The sequence below is a fragment of the Tamandua tetradactyla genome, chromosome 1 (genome assembly GCF_023851605.1).
Source record: "Tamandua tetradactyla isolate mTamTet1 chromosome 1, mTamTet1.pri, whole genome shotgun sequence".
NCBI classification, from domain to species: Eukaryota; Metazoa; Chordata; class Mammalia; order Pilosa; family Myrmecophagidae; genus Tamandua; species Tamandua tetradactyla.
Window position 1 is genome coordinate 197571822 of NC_135327.1, and position 17202 is coordinate 197589023.

The 17202-nt window shown below is 35.1% G+C and overlaps 1 protein-coding gene across 5 annotated transcripts in view; it reads left to right on the forward strand.

Annotated features, from left to right (window-relative positions):
• ACTR3B (actin related protein 3B) overlaps nt 1-17202 on the forward strand; it is a 215728-nt gene that overhangs the window by 126880 nt on the left and 71646 nt on the right. For all 5 annotated transcript variants that reach the window (XM_077150823.1, XM_077150833.1, XM_077150804.1 and 2 more), the window contains 2 exons: nt 2954-3127; nt 4726-4818. In XM_077150823.1, the coding sequence (XP_077006938.1) occupies nt 2954-3127; nt 4726-4818 (267 nt within the window). The remainder of the gene's footprint in view (nt 1-2953; nt 3128-4725; nt 4819-17202) is intronic.

A 17202-nucleotide genomic window follows, 5' to 3' on the forward strand; every position in this document is an offset into this window, starting at 1 on the left:
GCAACTGGTTGATGTTCTAGGAGAGACTGGTACCAGGCCTAGTAACAATCTGGAGGTTTTTGGAAAATGAACTTAATAAGTAAAACTTTTATGTAGTCTTAGATAGAGCCCTGGGCTTTCTTTAGGTTTTTAGGAATACTTAAACAGGTTGATTTTTCTTTTCTTTTCTTTCTTTTTTTTTAAACAGGTTGATTTTTGTATTACACTGTACATGGCAATTGACAGACTCTTTTTAAGAGAATTTTTCTTTTTGATTTGCAAAATTAGGGCAAATTATTTTTAATTAAAATAGAAATCCTTAGTAATTCAAGGAGAAGGATTTTGTTTGTTTTTGGAGAAGAATTTAAATGTAGGGGTGTGATATATGGCACTGAGCATTTCTTTTCTCCAAAAACACAATTTTTTAACTGTATAGGAGTTGTAGTAAAGGGTAGGTCTATTCTTGCCTTTTCCTCACTATTTTCCTCTTGTTCAAACATCTAATAACTGAGGTTGGTCTTAGCCATGATGATGATTTGGTGAATTGCTGCTGGATTAAAAGTGGTGGTTGAAGGAAAGGAATCAACAAACAAGTTTTACACGACATACTTGGTAAAAACAGAGATATTTTAAGGATAGGGTACATTGTTAATAGAGTAAGGCCTCCTGTATTTTGAATGAGAGCTGTTCCTTTTACTTGAGATTGGAGTTTCAGGGTTAGGGGACTTTCAGAGCTATACTGGGTTAAATTGTGTCCCCCCCCCCAAATTCATGTTCATCCAGAATCTGTGAATGTGACCTTATTTGAAAATAGGGTTTTGCACTTATAAACAAGTTGAGATAAGGTCCTACTGGATTAGAGTGATTCCTAATCCAATGACATGTCCTTAGAGAGAAATTTGGACACAAACACACACAAAAGGAAGACAACCATGTGATGATGGAGGCAGAAATTGGAGTGATGCAGCTACAAGCCAAGGAACACCAAGGATTGCTGGCAATCACCAGAAACCAGGAAGAGGCAAGGAAGGATTCTTTCCTAGAACCTTTAGAGTGCCAGGGCCCTGTTGACACCTTGAATTTAGACTACTACACATTAGAACTGCGAGAGAATAAATTTCTGTTTAACTCCACTCAGTCTGTGGTAATTTATTACAGCAATACCAGAAAACTGAGACAGGTGCTGGAATGGGAGAAGTCCTGGGCAAACTGGAAAGTGTTGGTAACTAGAGAGGGTGCAAGTCCTTTCCCTTCTGGGGAAAAGTTTGCACAATATCATAAGGACTTTCTTTTTAGACTAAAATATTTCCCAGTATTTTTCCTCTTTCTTCCCTTGTCTTTCTTCAGTGAAAGAAAAATTTTGATATTTGTACCAAGCTCTCTTGCTACTCCAAAATCTGTTATGGTTGTGAATTGGAATGAAATCTTGCTTTCTTCATTCTCAAGTTGGGTATTTACTTTAGTCACTGGCTCTCTGATTTCCAATTTTGACCCTGAAATCTTAGCTGGGACGTTCAGGTTATGACATTGTATTGCTCAACTGTGCAGGTTGAGGGTAAAATAGACTCCTTTTATACTTTGAAAATTGGCCAAACTGACCCTGTTGCATAAGCTAGTCCTGCTATTATTTCTTACCTCACTTCTTTCTGTAAAGAAAGAGAACTTGGAAAGAGTGGTTTAGGGTTACTCCTGGATCGTATTACTACCATGACTATCTCCTGTGGTTATGAGGTGGTATTAGGTTGTATGTATCTTGATACACACGATCTTTGTAGCATAAATTCAGAACTTTAAGATCAACACTACTACACTTCACTGAACTTCTTTGAAGCATTCATGCCATCTGTTAAGTGAGTTGATAAATCATAATGGATTGATTAGGTATCTGTAGACAACTTAATGTTTTTGTCTCTAGTCCTGGTAGATGAAGTTGTGTTGACTGATCCAGTCTCTCTTTACTATTATCAAGATATAGGGGTGGGTGGGTAATATTTTAGTCTGTCAATTTTATAATTCTGCTAGAGTATATCAAGGATATCTAGAAGGTTACTTTTGAGTATCTTCCAGGAACTGTGGGAAACTTTAAATTTAATACCATAAAAATGCCTTCAGTGGTCCTTGAGAGAGCCATTGGTTTAAAAATATGTTTCTTTTTTTCTATGGCATTTATTACCTCATAACATGCCATGCATGTCCGTTTATTTATTTATAATGGTTATTTATTGTCTGATTCTTAACTAGAGCATAAACTCCATAGGACAGGGATTTGTGTCTGTCTTGTGGATGGCTTTGTTCTTGTGTATCCCAAGTTCCTAGGCACTCGATAGTATTTGTTAATTGAATGACTTAGAATACCAAATCCACAAGATATACTGTCTCTTGGCAGACCAGTAGAACCAGATGACAATGCTGTGTTAGACTGCACACCAGTATAACGATTGATAGTGTTCACTCCCTTAATCTCCAGATACCACACTTGGCTTTTCATATTCTGATACCCAAAGAAGCCATTAGTAGCAGTAAATAAGGCATTAGAATGTAGATGTCTATCACGTTCAAGTAGATTATGCTGCAGCATGGTTTGTTGGGCCAGAAGAGGATGAGAGTGAGGTGTCCTACCATATGGGGAGCCTAAGAGAAAGAGGAAAAAGCTAGTTGGAGACAAAATACTTTATAAACACCTTGGAGCATTATTTCAGATAATGTGGCAGTAAAATTTGATACAAGGCTAAAATTAAATAGCCAAGTTACAAAAAAGGGAAGATTTAGCATGTCTAAAAATCAAAGAATATTCATGTCTAATATAAAGACTGATGAAATATGAGGCTTGGTAGCATATCTACTCATTGGATTACTGTGTGTGGGCAGATTATGATTTCAGGATGTGTTTAATGCATTACTGTGTATTTGTCAGAGTGAAAAGACTGTGGATAGTTGTTAATGTCTGTTGATGTCTTTATATGTGCATATGCAGGAGAAATACTGTTACATTTGCCCTGATATAGTAAAGGAATTTGCCAAATATGATGTGGATCCCCGAAAATGGATCAAACAGTACACAGGTGTCAATGCAATCAACCAGAAGAAGTTCATTATAGATGTTGGTTATGAAAGATTCCTTGGACCTGAAATTTTCTTTCATCCAGAGGTAAGATGTTTCTTTTTTGGGTGTGTTCAAGTGTAGTGTTTATGGAGCAACACTGCCATCTACTGTGCATAAAGAGCAATTTTTATAAAAGTAAAATGATGAACTTGGCAGTCTATCAGTAAGGACTATTTGTTTGCATATTTAAATCTCTCTGCAAACTTTATGGTTCCTTCCCCCTTCCACCCCCCCCCCCCCCCCCCCCCGCTGCCATGTTGTTTGTTTGATTGTTTCTTACTTTTGGTTTGTCTCTTGATAGACTTGATTGTCTGCTTAAATGGTTATGGATTGATTATACAGGATGGTTAGGAAGAAGTTTTAAGAATAGAAGAATATAACTAAAGTAAAGTTAATCTCAAAGAGAGAACACATATTAATATGATAAATAGATGATCTCAAGGATTATAAGAAACTTATAAACTTATTAAGAAATTGCATAAAAGTGGGATAACATATAACTTTCCCATCTTTTCTGAATGTCTGTCATAATCCCAATTTATAACTGAGGACACTTTACTTCTGCCTGTGTTTCCTGCTGCAAATAGGAAACTAGTAGTTACAAAGAGTTAGTACTGCTGCAGAAAGCAGTAATTAAGAGGCAACCTTGTAAGGTTTAAATAAAATACATTTTATTTCTACTTTGGTATTTTCCTGCCTGATATACTTTGTATTCAGTAAATAGGTTGTAAACTTGCTTGTTTTGAGATGCGTATTTAACTGTTTTAGAGAAAGGGTCGAAGTATGTGCCTTACTAGTAACCTTTATATTCATTTCACTCATACTTTTGATGTTATTAATTTAAAATAGTCATAAAACTGACAAATGTCCAGTAAACAGGTAAACTGGGGGTTTAGTTCTCCTTCCCTCTTGCATAGTAAAGCTTTCCTTGATTTTTAAAACATATTTCACATATAATAAAATCGTATACACCTAACTTATTTAACTTATGTTATTGAATCTAAGATTATTTTCTCTGAAACCTGATTATTTTCTCTGAATCTAATCAGCACATGCTCATTGTTTAATTTTTTTTTTTTTTTTTGGCATGGGTTTACACCGGGAAGCAAGTGTTTGTTTAATTTTAAAGCAACCACTATATAATAAAATGCTTCCTCTCCTTTATCATTTAGGCCTGATTAAAAAAACTTTAATCTTTAATTTTTTCCTTTTATCTGGGCTGACTTTTTCATAATATTAATACTTGATAAGTTCTCATTATATCTCATATATATCATACATATGCTTTTATAACTCTTATTAAGAGTAATTCACAGTATTGGCATAATGCAGGGCTGGTCTTTCTGTTATCTATTAGACAGACTATCTATTAGATATTTTTGCTTCATTAAACTCATACATTTTAGGTCTTGAGGGGACATACTATAACGTTGTGCACAGGCAGGTACATGGGACTAATTTGACATATTGTTCAATCCAACATGAAGTTGTTTCTTTTTTTAATTTATAGTAAATTCTATTTGTTAAACATACTTTAAAAAAATTGTATTGTCTAATGTTAGTTATTTTTAGAAAGAATTTTTTTGTAATGTCCAATTTGAGAGAAATGTATAATGCTTCTTTCATATTTGTATAAAATTCAGTTTGCCAACCCAGACTTTATGGAATCAATCTCAGATGTTGTTGATGAAGTAATACAGAACTGTCCCATTGATGTACGTCGTCCGCTGTATAAGGTATAAGCTGCTTGGGTAAGGTACTTTGATTTCATTCCAAAATTAAAGGTCTCTAATTCTTAAAGTTCTTAAAATAGGTTCTTTTTTTTTTTAAATGTTTTTTTGTTCTTGTTGTGAAAAATAAAATATATACAAAGAAGCTATAAATTTCCAACTATATTTTAACAAGTAATTGTACAACACATTTTAAAGTTTGGTATGGGTTACAGTTCCATGATGTTTCATTTTTTCTTTAGTTGCTGGAAGACATAAGATATTGGAGACCAAAAGAAATATCAATATGTTGATTCAGCAGTCATATTCATTTGTTAAATCTTATCTTCTCTATTATACTCTTCTTTCACTTTTTAACAATTTTGTTGTGAAAAATAACATGCATACAAAAAGCAATAAATTTCAAAGTATATTGCAACAATTAGTTGTAGAACAAATTTCAGAGTTTGGTATAGGTTTATAATACCACAATTTTAAGTTTTTATTTCTAGCTGCTCTGAGGTTCTGAAGATTAAAAGAAATATCAATGTACTGATTCAGCACTTATACTTATTTGTTAAATCCAACCATCTCTGTATAACTCCACCCTTTGATCTTTTTCCCACTCTTTAGGGGTATTTGGGCTATGGCCATCCTAAATTTTTCATGTTGGAAGGGGCTGTTGATAATATGGGATGGGGGATGGAACAAATTGATGTTCTGAAAAGACTGGCTTCTCTGCATTTCAAGATTTATCTGGTCCAGTGACCCATTTGAAAATTGGAAAATTACCCTGGTACATGAAACGTTTGTACAGTCTTATGTAATACCCTAGGTACTCTTTAGGATCAGCAGGAATGGTTTTGGTTAGGGTTTGTCAAGTTATGATAGTGACAGTGTCTAGCTGAAGTTTATGTAAGAGTGACCTCCAGTATAGCCTCTCGACTCTATTTGAACTCTTTTAACCACTGGTACCTCATTTGTTATACTTCTTTTCCCCCTTTTCATCAGGATGGCATTGTTGATATCATGGTGTGTCAGGTCCAGACTCATCCCTGGGGTCATCTCCCATGGCACCAGGGAGAATTTCACCCCTGGATGTCGTGTTCCATGTAAGGGCGAAGGCAGTGGTTTCACTTGCAGAGTTGGGCTTAGAAAGAGAGAGGCCACATCTGAGCAACAAAATGTGTCCTGTGAAGCTGCCTCTTAGGCATACCTATAGGTGGCCTGAGCTTCTCTGCTACATACATAAGCTTCACAAGAGAAGCCTCAAGATCAAGTCTTGGCCTATTTATTTGGGTGTCCCTAATTGTTTCTCCCATCCCTCAAGTGACTTTACCAATACTTTTTGATTATCTGCTTCATATATTCTGGGATATATCTAGGCATTACTTCAAGCTATACAGGATTAAAGGCCCTCATTTGTATTCTGGTCTCCTTGTATTTGGATTGTTTAAATGATCTATCTAGACAGGTTGAGCTAGATTATATACTATAGAAAATTTAGGTTCTGGGCAAAATATTTACCTTTCTTCCTTTAGTCTCAAAGAGTAGGCGAAGTTCTAAAATACAGGCAATGTCTTTCTTACCCCTGTATTCTGAATTATCTTACTCCTGACCTGATCAACTTTGTTCTTATCTCTAAATTCCAGGTTATACTTATATAAAACAGCTCCTCAAAATCCAGAAATAACAATTACCATTAAATGTGACTGCTATAAGAGCTTACAGTCTAGGCCCCAATTTTCTTATAAGTATTTTCTAAATGAGATCATACAATATTTGCTCTTTTGTTTGTCTTATTTTGCCTCACCAAATATCTTACATGTTCATTCACATCGTTGCATGCCTCACCACTTGGTTCCTTTTTGTAGCAGCACAATGTTCGATCATATGTATATACCATTGTTCGGCAATCTCCTTCTTTTTAGTCAGTGTGTTTTTCAGCCACCCTCATCTGCTGGGCCTTATGTATAACATCCAAAGTGAACAGTCTATCAATTTTAGATAGTTTCATTGTTCCCAAGAGAAAGAGAACCAATAAACACACCGTCACCAAATAGAAAATCCAAACCTCCCCTTAACTCTTGACCCTCCTCCCCCCGTTATGCACCCTGGTATTGCTGTGATACTCTTGATGTTTTCCTGTTAAACATAGCCCATAGCATGCTATAGCATTTAAGTAGGTTATTAATCCCAAATGCAGACGTTCCTATTTCCCCTTTGGTTTTATAGGAATTATAAAATTTTAAAACTAGTATTTTTGTAAAAGATTTTATTTAAGAATGCTGTTAAGAAGTATTTAATTTAATTATAAAAGTATCTTTTATCTTACCTGGCAAACTATATTTTAAATTGAACAATTTTAGCTGTGTGTATTGGTTGAAAAATGAAAGCGATACTTTCCCTTGTGCTTTCCCTGAATTCTACTGGTGTTCTTTCTGTGCATATTTAGATTCATTGCCAAATGTAGTGTTGCCACATAGAAGGTAGAACCTGAAATGGAGCAATTGAATAGAAAATACTTGTGATATTTTTTCTAAAGTTATTTGATTGCAGGGAATTGTGCAGCTTGAAAGAAAATAATCTAGTCCATGTAATTATTGAATAAGATGACATACTTCTGACAGCCAAATATTCATAAAAGAAGGTGATGGTCAATTAGCCTTTCGTCATCTTTAACTAACCTTTGCTTGAGTGAGGCATATTATCGGCCCTCAGCTTCATAATTTCATCTTACCTTATTCAAACCCAAGTAGATAAATTTTAAAGATGAGAGCTAGGCTCAATAAAGAGGACTCAATAAATTTTGTTGCATCTATACCATAGAATATTATGCAGCCTTTAAAAAGAATAAGGTAAATAAATATAAGTTCAAGTGAAAATATGTTCCAGTATATATTAAGTGGAAAAGCAATTTGTAAAAGTTACATATAGTATTATTTCATTTTATATAAAGATACATAGATTTCATATACATAGGAAAAGATTTTCACTGATGTATATTAGCCTCTTAAAAGTAAAAGCAAACATCTTTGGGATAGGGTGATGGACGACTTTTGTTTTCTACTTTTTTTGGTTATAGAATTGTTTGAAATTTAATAGTTAAAAATGCTTTTATAATTGGAAAAAGTTTTCTTCTATTGACAACTTTTTCACCTCTTGTCGTAAGGTAAATTCCTTAATATCTTTGATTTGAAATACGACTAAATAAGCTAACACAGTGATTGTATTGTTTAGAAAAGAGAAGATGCTATTTTCTCTTTGTTATTGTCCAAGGTCACCTGAAAGAATTGTCTCATCTCATCCCCTGTGTAGAGCATCTTTTCCATCCAGTTTGACTAATAATCTCACTCTGATGACATTTTAAGTATTGAAATTATTAAATAACACTGTGTTGAACATTAAAATGAAACAAAACAGTTTGCACTGATCCTGAATTCAAGGGAGCTTATAAACTAATCAGACAGTGTAACATACAAGAAAAATAGATACTCTGTAGGAACATGCATTCTATAGGAATTATGTGCTCACATATTATTGGTTTTATCATCTGTATAGGGGTGGTATATGAAATGGAGCAGTGGTTTAATGTTGAGTTTGATATCTAAACCTAGGAAGGAATCATTGAAGAGGAAAATTTGGTGGTGGGGTATAATGGAATGTTTGGTGGGTATCACTGCCTCTGCATGGATCCCAAGTAAAGGGATTTCTTTCCAAAACAAGGGACTTGATAAATAAATTGAAGTTTAACATTGAGGCCTAAAAAATGCCAGTTTTTTGTTAATGTGTCAGATAACAGCTGTTACAGTGTGTTTTCTTTCGTGGTAATTTTAGACCAACTTTTTCTGTAAAGGGCCAAATAATAAAAATTTTTGGTTTTGCAGGCCATACAATCTGTATTGTATTTACTTAGTTCTGCCAAAGCAGCCATGGATAATACATAAATGAGTAAGAATGGCTGTGTTGCTGTAAAACTGTATTTACAAAAAGAGGCAGAGAGCCTGGTTTAGACATTTGGACAATTACTTATGAAAACCTAATGTTCATATTTTTTAGATTAAACCTGTGATAATTATCTGCTGACTCTTATTCAAGGTGTGTATGTAAAGGTGTGCCATTCACTAATTTATTAGTGATTCAAGGCTGATTTTGTAGAATTCTTTATGAAAAAGTTATTACTGGCTTCTCTTTACTTCGGGGATTTGTAGCTCCAGCCAACACAGTGCAGGGCAGAGTCACAAACTACCAGTGCTTCTGCTGATTCAGTTTCTGGAAGCTGTTGAGCCTTTCTCCCACACTGACTTGTCCTGTCTGGTATAAGGAACAAGGGTTCCTTTGGAACTAGTATCTTGACAGCAGTGCAGCTTCACTGTTACAGTTCACTTTTGTTCAGTGTATTCCATATTATTTCTTCCTTCCCTTTTTCTAACTGCTTCTACTCCTAAGTTTGGAAGTGAGCTTGCCATGACACAGTCCTTCTATCTTAACTTATTAGTAAAATCCTTCTACCTTAACTATTAGTAAAATGAGCATATACATGAATAGGTTTGTGTGTTTTTAAAAAAAAAAATCCAAAATATTCTTCCAGTTAGGAGACATACTAAGAATACTTGTACAGAACGTGTGATCATTTTTCTCTAGATAGCTAAGTATTTACATGTCTTTAGGTACTAAGTCTTTCCTTTCCAGTTCCATTATTTGTCTTATTGATGTTTCTTCCTATCTGCTGGGTCTGCACTTGCAAGTGGCCCAAACACTACCAGGGACTAAAAAAAAGGTGCTCAGTAGATCAGTAAAGAAGTAGGAAGTATTCTTTCCCCTTAAAGAAAGTTTTTTTTTAAAAAAAGGAATACTTTAAAAAGGCAGAAACTTCAATTGAATTGAGACTATGATAGGTAAGATGCTCTTCTCTGTAGAAGTGCTAGAGAAGTCTGCACCTTGCTGGATTTCTGAAATCTGCCATCCATGCCACTATCCCTCCAGTCAACACAGACTTGGCCAGCTGTGGTTGCTATATTAACCGGGTAGAACCACATAGCTTAGCTGGGGAGAATTTTTGAGTGAGATCCTGGTGTCCTGAAGATCTGTTATTCGTCTTCAAAGGAAATTGTCTTCCCATCCCCTGCCAAAAATTCCTAAAGAGACATATGTCTAGACTAGTAGGGTCAGATCTTTTTATATTTTTCATCCTCATAGCCATGGCAACATTGATGGAGTTTATTATCATGAAACAAATGCGAGGAGGCTTGCTTTAGGCTCTCCTGAAAACATCTGAGAACTCTCCTGGTCAGTGAGTAAACAGCTTACTGCTTATAGCAGTAGAATAATGAGAATAAAAGGTTGCTTTATTATGTAAGAAAATTTAGAATCTTTTAAAAAGCGAAGTAATGTAGTCAGGCTAATGTAGTCAGACTGTCTAATTTTTATTTCATTCTGGCTTGTAGATAGGAGGATATTTGTGTTTTCTTTATCTAGTTAGCCTTTAAATTTGGCAGGGGAAGGATCTGGAAGGGAAAACAGATGTACAAGAGCCATGTCTCAGTAGCCTTGTGATTTCCCCCAAAGACCAAAATAATTACAAGGAACCAGGTGCTGCTTGAAACAAAGAGTTCTCAGCCTTGGCTGCACATTGGCATCACTTGTGAACTTTAAAATATACAGATGTCAGGGTCCCACCCCCAGAGATTCTGATAATAATTTGTCTAGGGGGGCCTGGGCATTGGGATTTTAAATGTTTTCAGGATGATCCTAATGTGCAGCTGAATTGAGAAAGGTTAGCAACTACTCACTCCTGGATTAGTAGGTGTTTAGTGATATGCATGCTTTACTTGAAGGCAAAGCCAATTTTGAGTTGCTTTGTAATGCATCTGGATATTTTTCATTTCTACTAAGCAGATATTTGGGTGCATACTATATATGAGACACTATTGTTATGTTGGGATTTAAGTATGCAAGAGATATGGTTCTTGTCTTCAAGAGCTTATAAAACGGCTAAAATTATACCAAAATAACTCTAATGGGAACAACTACAAGCTAAATGTCATTAAAGTGAATCATGCAAATTATGGTAATTTAGAGAAGGGACAGATTGCATTTAATTAGAGGGGATCAGGAAGGGCTTTGAGATGGTGGTATTTGAGCTGAATTTGAGGGCTTGGCATGCAGAGATGGGATGGGGGAGGCATTCCAGGTGGAGGGGACATAATGAGCACAGAAATGGGAGGGCAAGGGAAATATTTAAGAAATAGCAAGTAAATCATGTTTTGTCTGGAACCTAACATGTGCATAGATGGTAGTGGGAAGCAAATCCTGAAAGGAGGGTTGGGACCAACATTAAAAATATTTTTCAACCTACTTTAGCAGTTGTTTGGTAATTCTTACAAAATTCTTATTCAACAGTTGTGAACACATCATGATATGGCTCAGGGACTGATTTTTCTATAATAAATTGCTTGAATTGGCTATATATGCAAGTAAATTATAATTATGTTAATATCTTATCAGAAAGACATGTTACAAAGTAAATTAGTTATAGATTTTATTTTTTATTCTTTATGTTGAATAAGCTCAAATGTGTTTAATATTTGATAGAAAGTCAGAAAAAAATACATCAATATTATTGGCTTTTCAGCCTCTTCAGAAAAGGCCTTTTTGATGAAATCCTGGGTTGAAGTCTAATATGCAAAAAGACAAAAAGATAACTTTTGAAGTCTAATTTGTGAACACATAAAAAGATAGCTTCTCTGGTTTGGGCAGAGTAGTGGACAGAGAAGATTCCAGAGCACTGCACACACATATTCCCCCATAATTTTTAATTGGTGCTCCTGCTGATACATCAAAAAATGGCAAGAGTTTTTTTCTTTTAATTACTGGGAAGGAAAGAATAATGCTAACAACTTAACATTGACTTGCCAAGATTGAGAGGAAATTGAAGAAGCTTGTTGTGATAACAGAATCATGAGTAGATGATTACCTTCATTGTTTTGAAAACACTGAATAAATGTTCATTGAATACCTGCAGAATGCCAGGCTCTTCTTTGGGTACTGAAATTACAAACAAGCAAAACAGACATTCAAAGAAACTGGGTTAAGTGCTCTGTGGGGCTAAGTGCACTGTGATCTGGGGGTGCAAGGAATGGGCATTTAACTAAGTCTGAGGGATGTGAGGAAAACTTCCTGGGGAAGGTGACGTCTAATCTAGCACTGTCCTAAACAGCTTTCTGCAGTGATGAAAATGATCTATATCTGTGTCGTTCGGTATGATCACCAGTAATCCTACGTGGTCATTGAGCCCTTGAAATGAGGTTAGTGCAACTGAGGAACTGCATTTTAAATTTAAATAAATGTTTTCATTTAAATGCAGTTTTCTTTAAATTATTTAAATTTAGCCACATATAGTTAATTTTTTTTATTTAAGAAAACAATGTGCTTAGGACCACCAAAAAAATGGATATCTTAGTTAGCTTAACCATAGGCATATTTAATAAAGTAGCCATATAATCATTGTAAAGCCTGTGTTTACACAGTAAGTTTCATAAACCAATTTAAAATTAAGGTAACAAGAAAAATGTCACATATAGTTTAATGGCTGCTCTATTGATGGCACAGATCTAATCTGATTCCTGAAGGATGGTATGACTCTTTGATCAGAAGCAGCGCATGCAGTACAGGGAGGAGGAGAATTTTCGGTGGAAATAATCTATTTGCAGGACCAAGAATGAAAGAGAATACAGCGTATTTTGTATACCTGAAAGGAATGTAGCATCCCTGAACCACAACATTTAAAATGGAAATGGTAAGCAAGAAGGCTGATGTGTGTGCATGGACCAGATTATGTAGGGCCTGTAAGGGCCATGACTTCCTATAAGGGGTTCAGAGGGGAGACTAGCCTATCCACTTGGAAGGGAGTGGCTTGCATAGATTTTAGACATTATCTTAAGAGCATTGAAGTTTTAATGTAGGCCAGTGACATGATCTGACTTATATTTTAGAAAAAGTGCTTGGACTGGACCAGGGTAAATGAATTGGAGGTTGGGAAGATTGGAACCAGAAAGAACAGTCAGAAGGCTCTTATGGTCTGGCAGGTGAGTTAGGGTGGTGCCCATACTAGGAAGTGGTTGTAGGTAAGGGTGAATGAGGAGACTTAAAAGAGAGGCTCTGTAGTATTTAATGATATTTTGATAAGGCAGGAAGAAATGTTCATGTTTTTAGCTTGGACATTAAGGTGGATGGGTATGTCATTTATTTAACTAGGAGACACAAGAGAAGAATCCCATTCGAGGAGTCAATAGGTAATAAGTTCTAGTTTGAAAGAGAAATTCAGATGAATATATATATATATATAATGGAAGCTTAGAAAAAAGATCAGGCCTGAGCTTAGAGATTTGAAGATCACTAATAAATGGACAAAAATAAAAGATTTGGGAGTGGGTATCACCGAGGAAGAGTATGCAGGGTGAGAAAAGAAGACTTTGACTGAACCCATAGGAAAATCAGTTTTTAAGGGATGGGCAGAGAAAGGACACCAGAGAGACCAAGAAAGAGTAATTTAAGAAATAAGAGGAAATATCCAGGAGGCCAAGGTAAGAAAAATATGTAATTAGCACTGTGAATTGATGCTGAGAAATCAAATAAGATAATCAAATCAAATCAAATAGGATTGAGAAATGGCTATTGGAGTAGCAATAAGGAGGTGAATAGCCTCCTCGTGAGAGGAGTTTCAGTGGAATAGTTGGGCAGAAGCTAGATCACACAGTTTAGGGTAAAAGAGGGAGTTGAATGAGATAGAGAACACATGTAGATAATTCTAGTAAGATATTTGTCATTAGTTGTTACATTTCCTACAGTCAAGCAGCTGTTTAGAGCCAGCCTTGGAGATTTAATTGGATCTCTTTTAGTACATTATGGGGTATCATACAGCTCTTATTTAGATACAGGTTTGCCCAACCTTGGCTGACATGGCAAACTTTGCAGTCTGTTCAAGAATAAAATGCTCTAACCCTGAAGAAGGAAAACCTTTTAAGAATATAATATAGGATCAGAGTAGCTTTCTTAACCTTTAGTGATCAGGAACATCTAAATAGCAAGAGACAAGGAGACTTCCTTTTGTTTTTACATTGTACTTTCAGTTAGCAATAACTTGGGTAAAATTATACAGAATGGTAGATAGGTGGCACTGTGTGTCTGTGTCAGAAGGCTACAGCCTCAAGAACAAAATACATTTAATGTTATAGGAATGGGCATTTTTGTTATGTTTAATATTATATTAGATATTAATAAAATGAACTGACTAATGATGGTTAATACAGATTTTATTTTAAATCTTTCTGTCTTAAATTTCAGGAGACTAATTGGTTGTATGTCATGTTTGTAGTGGTTCTTTGTAATGGTGCATACTGTATCATTCTTTTACCTGCATAAATATAGAACCTTTCCATTTGCAGAGGTAATTCACAATTGAAATGTTTGCATTGAGTAATACTTTAGTTTCCTAGGATATTTAAGACATTGAAACTTATTTGACATCATGAAATATAAATTCATGCAGCAAAATAAGGTGCTATTTTAATTGTTGAGGGCTACTGAAAAATCAAAGAAATATAGTGAACTTAGTAAAGAAGTAATGCATTCACATCAAGTGAAAGATAGGCTGTACAAACAAAGAATTTGTAGCTATTTGGTGGGATACAAGTGGTAGGAGAACTGTGTCATAAAAGCACAATTTCAATGTAGAAAGCTTAGGCTCTGCAGATGAACAAAGATTATTTCCAATTAAAAATATCTGTTCAATGTCCAAAATTTGAAAATTACCAAAAACTTTAATGAAGAAAACAGAAGCCACTTGTGTTGATTTGAAGCTGTGTGTACTCCAGAAAAACATGTTCTTAAACTTAATCTGTTTCTGTGGGCATGTGAACCCATCCTAAGTAAGACTTTTTGGTGAAGTTACTTCAGTTAGGTATGGCCCACCACAGTCAGGATGGATCTTAATCCTATTACTCAGTCCTTCATAAGCAGAATGAAACTCAGACATATAGAAGGCCACAGGGAGCAGCCCGAAGCAGACATTCAGTGGAACCTATAAAAGAACAAAGAGGTCAGGAGAGGCTGCCAGTGCATTGCCATGTGACTGAAGAGACAAGGATCAAGGAATGCTTGCAGCCAGCCCCAGAATGCCAGTCTTTGGAAAGAAAACATTGCTTTGATGATGCCTTGATTTGGACATTCTTTTTGCCTCAAAACCTTGAGCTAAATTCCCATTGTTTACGCTGACCCATTATATGTTATTTGCTTGAGCAGCCAAAGAAACAGAAATACAACTCTTTTGTAATCGACTCTCACAGTTTATTTAGACTATTTATTGCTTTTAGTTTTTTGAAATATCAGTGTGTAGGTAGACATATGTTATATTTATATTTTGTATCTGGCATATATTAACTTAGCATTAATTTGTGAACATTTCCTTAAGTAATTAAAATTCTTCAAAAACATTATTTTTGTTTGTGGTCTAATGTTCTATGATTGCTTCAATATCTAACTCCTTTCCTACATTTAGTTTTTGGTATTTTTCTAGCTTAGGTTAAAATTTGTTTACCAGGATATGTTTGTTCTTTTAGCATAATGTGACGTACATGGGAGTCTATAAATCAATGAGTTTTTTTGAGTTGGATGATTTTAAGAATTTGCTGACCCGAGGTAAACATGCTTTCTGGCTAAAATACTTGACTGGCTTTACAAGTTTTTGAATAGTTATGGATTTCCAATACAAAATTTTAAGTATACTTGTGGAAGGAATAATATTAGATATTGGGAAAAATATCTTTCTGGAAATTGCTGACTACTAGAACTATAACTCATGAAATTTATTGATTGCTCACATTTTATGTGATAAGGAATCACTTTTAAAAATACTTAATCTGCCTTTAGAATAAATGTCAGTGAAGTTTGACTTCTTGTAAAGGTTTCTCAAGAAGTATTATTTCATATGTATCATAATTGTTAAGAGTGTAGGCTCCAGAGCTAAATTGCTTAGTTTTCTTTCTTTCTTTTTTTTGTATGCTATATGGTGGGGTCATATTTCATTCTTTTTCTATGTAAGTGTCCCATTATTGCAACACCATTTGTTGAATTTTGTTGTTGGTTTCTTTGTTTGTTTGTTTGTTTGGGAAGTGCATGGGCCGAGAATCAAACCCGGGTCTCCTACATGGCAGGTGAGAATTCTACCACTGAACCAACCTGGCACTCCCCCACCATCCTTTTTTTTTTTTTTTTGCATGGGCAGGCACTGGGAATCAAACCCCCCACCATCCGTTTTTAAATGCAAAAGAAAAGCTTGTATTTTTTAATAGTAGCCATTCTAGTGGGTATGGAATGGTATCTCATTGTGGTATTGATTTGTATTTTCCTAATAGTTAGTGATGTTGAGCATCTTTTCATGTACTTTTTAGCCGTTTGTATATCTTTTTTAGAGAAATGTCCATTCATCATGTCTTTTGCCTATTTTTTAAATGGGTTGTTTGTCTTTATTGTTGAGTTGTAGGATTCCTTTATATATTCTGGATATTAAACTCTTATCCGCTATGTGGTTTCCAAATATTTTCTCCCATTGAGTAAGTTGCTCTTAAATTTCATAATAAAGTCCTTTAATGCACAAAAGTGTTAACTTTGACGAGTCCCCATTTATCTATTTTTCTTTTGTTGTTCATGCTTTGGTGGTAGAGTCTAAGAAACCAGTGAGTAACACAAGATCTTGAAGTTGGTTCCCTTTGTTTTCTTCCAGGAGTTTTATAGTTCTGCTTCTTAGATATAAGTGTGATATATTTTGTGTTGATTTTTTTTTTTGTATGATGTGAGATAGGGGTCCACTGTCATTCTTTTGCATGTGAACATCCAGTTCTCCCAGCATCATTTGTTGAAGAGACAATGCTTTCCCTGTTGAATGGACTCCACAGACTTGTTAAAATTTGATTGGCCATTAGTGTGAGAGTCATTTTCTGAACTCTCAGTTTGATTCCATTGGTCTGTATGTCCGTCCTTGTGTACGATGCTGTTTTGATTACCATGGCTTTGTGTTCTAGTTTGCTAGCTGCCAGAATGCAATATACCAGAAATGAAATGGCTTTTAAAAACGGGAATTTAATAAGTTGCTAGTTTATGGTTCTAAGGTTGAGAAAATGTCCCAATTCAAAACAAGTCTATAGAAATGTCCAATTTAAGGCATCCAGGGGAAGATACTTGATTCAAGAAAGCCAATGATGTTCAATATTTCTCTCTCAGCTGAAAGGGCACATGGCGAACATGGTGGCATCTGCTGGCTTTCTCGTAGCTCTGCAAAAGGGCCTCTCTCCAAAATGTTTCCTCTTTTAAAGGATTCCAGTAAGAATTCCACCTTCAATGGGTGGAGACACA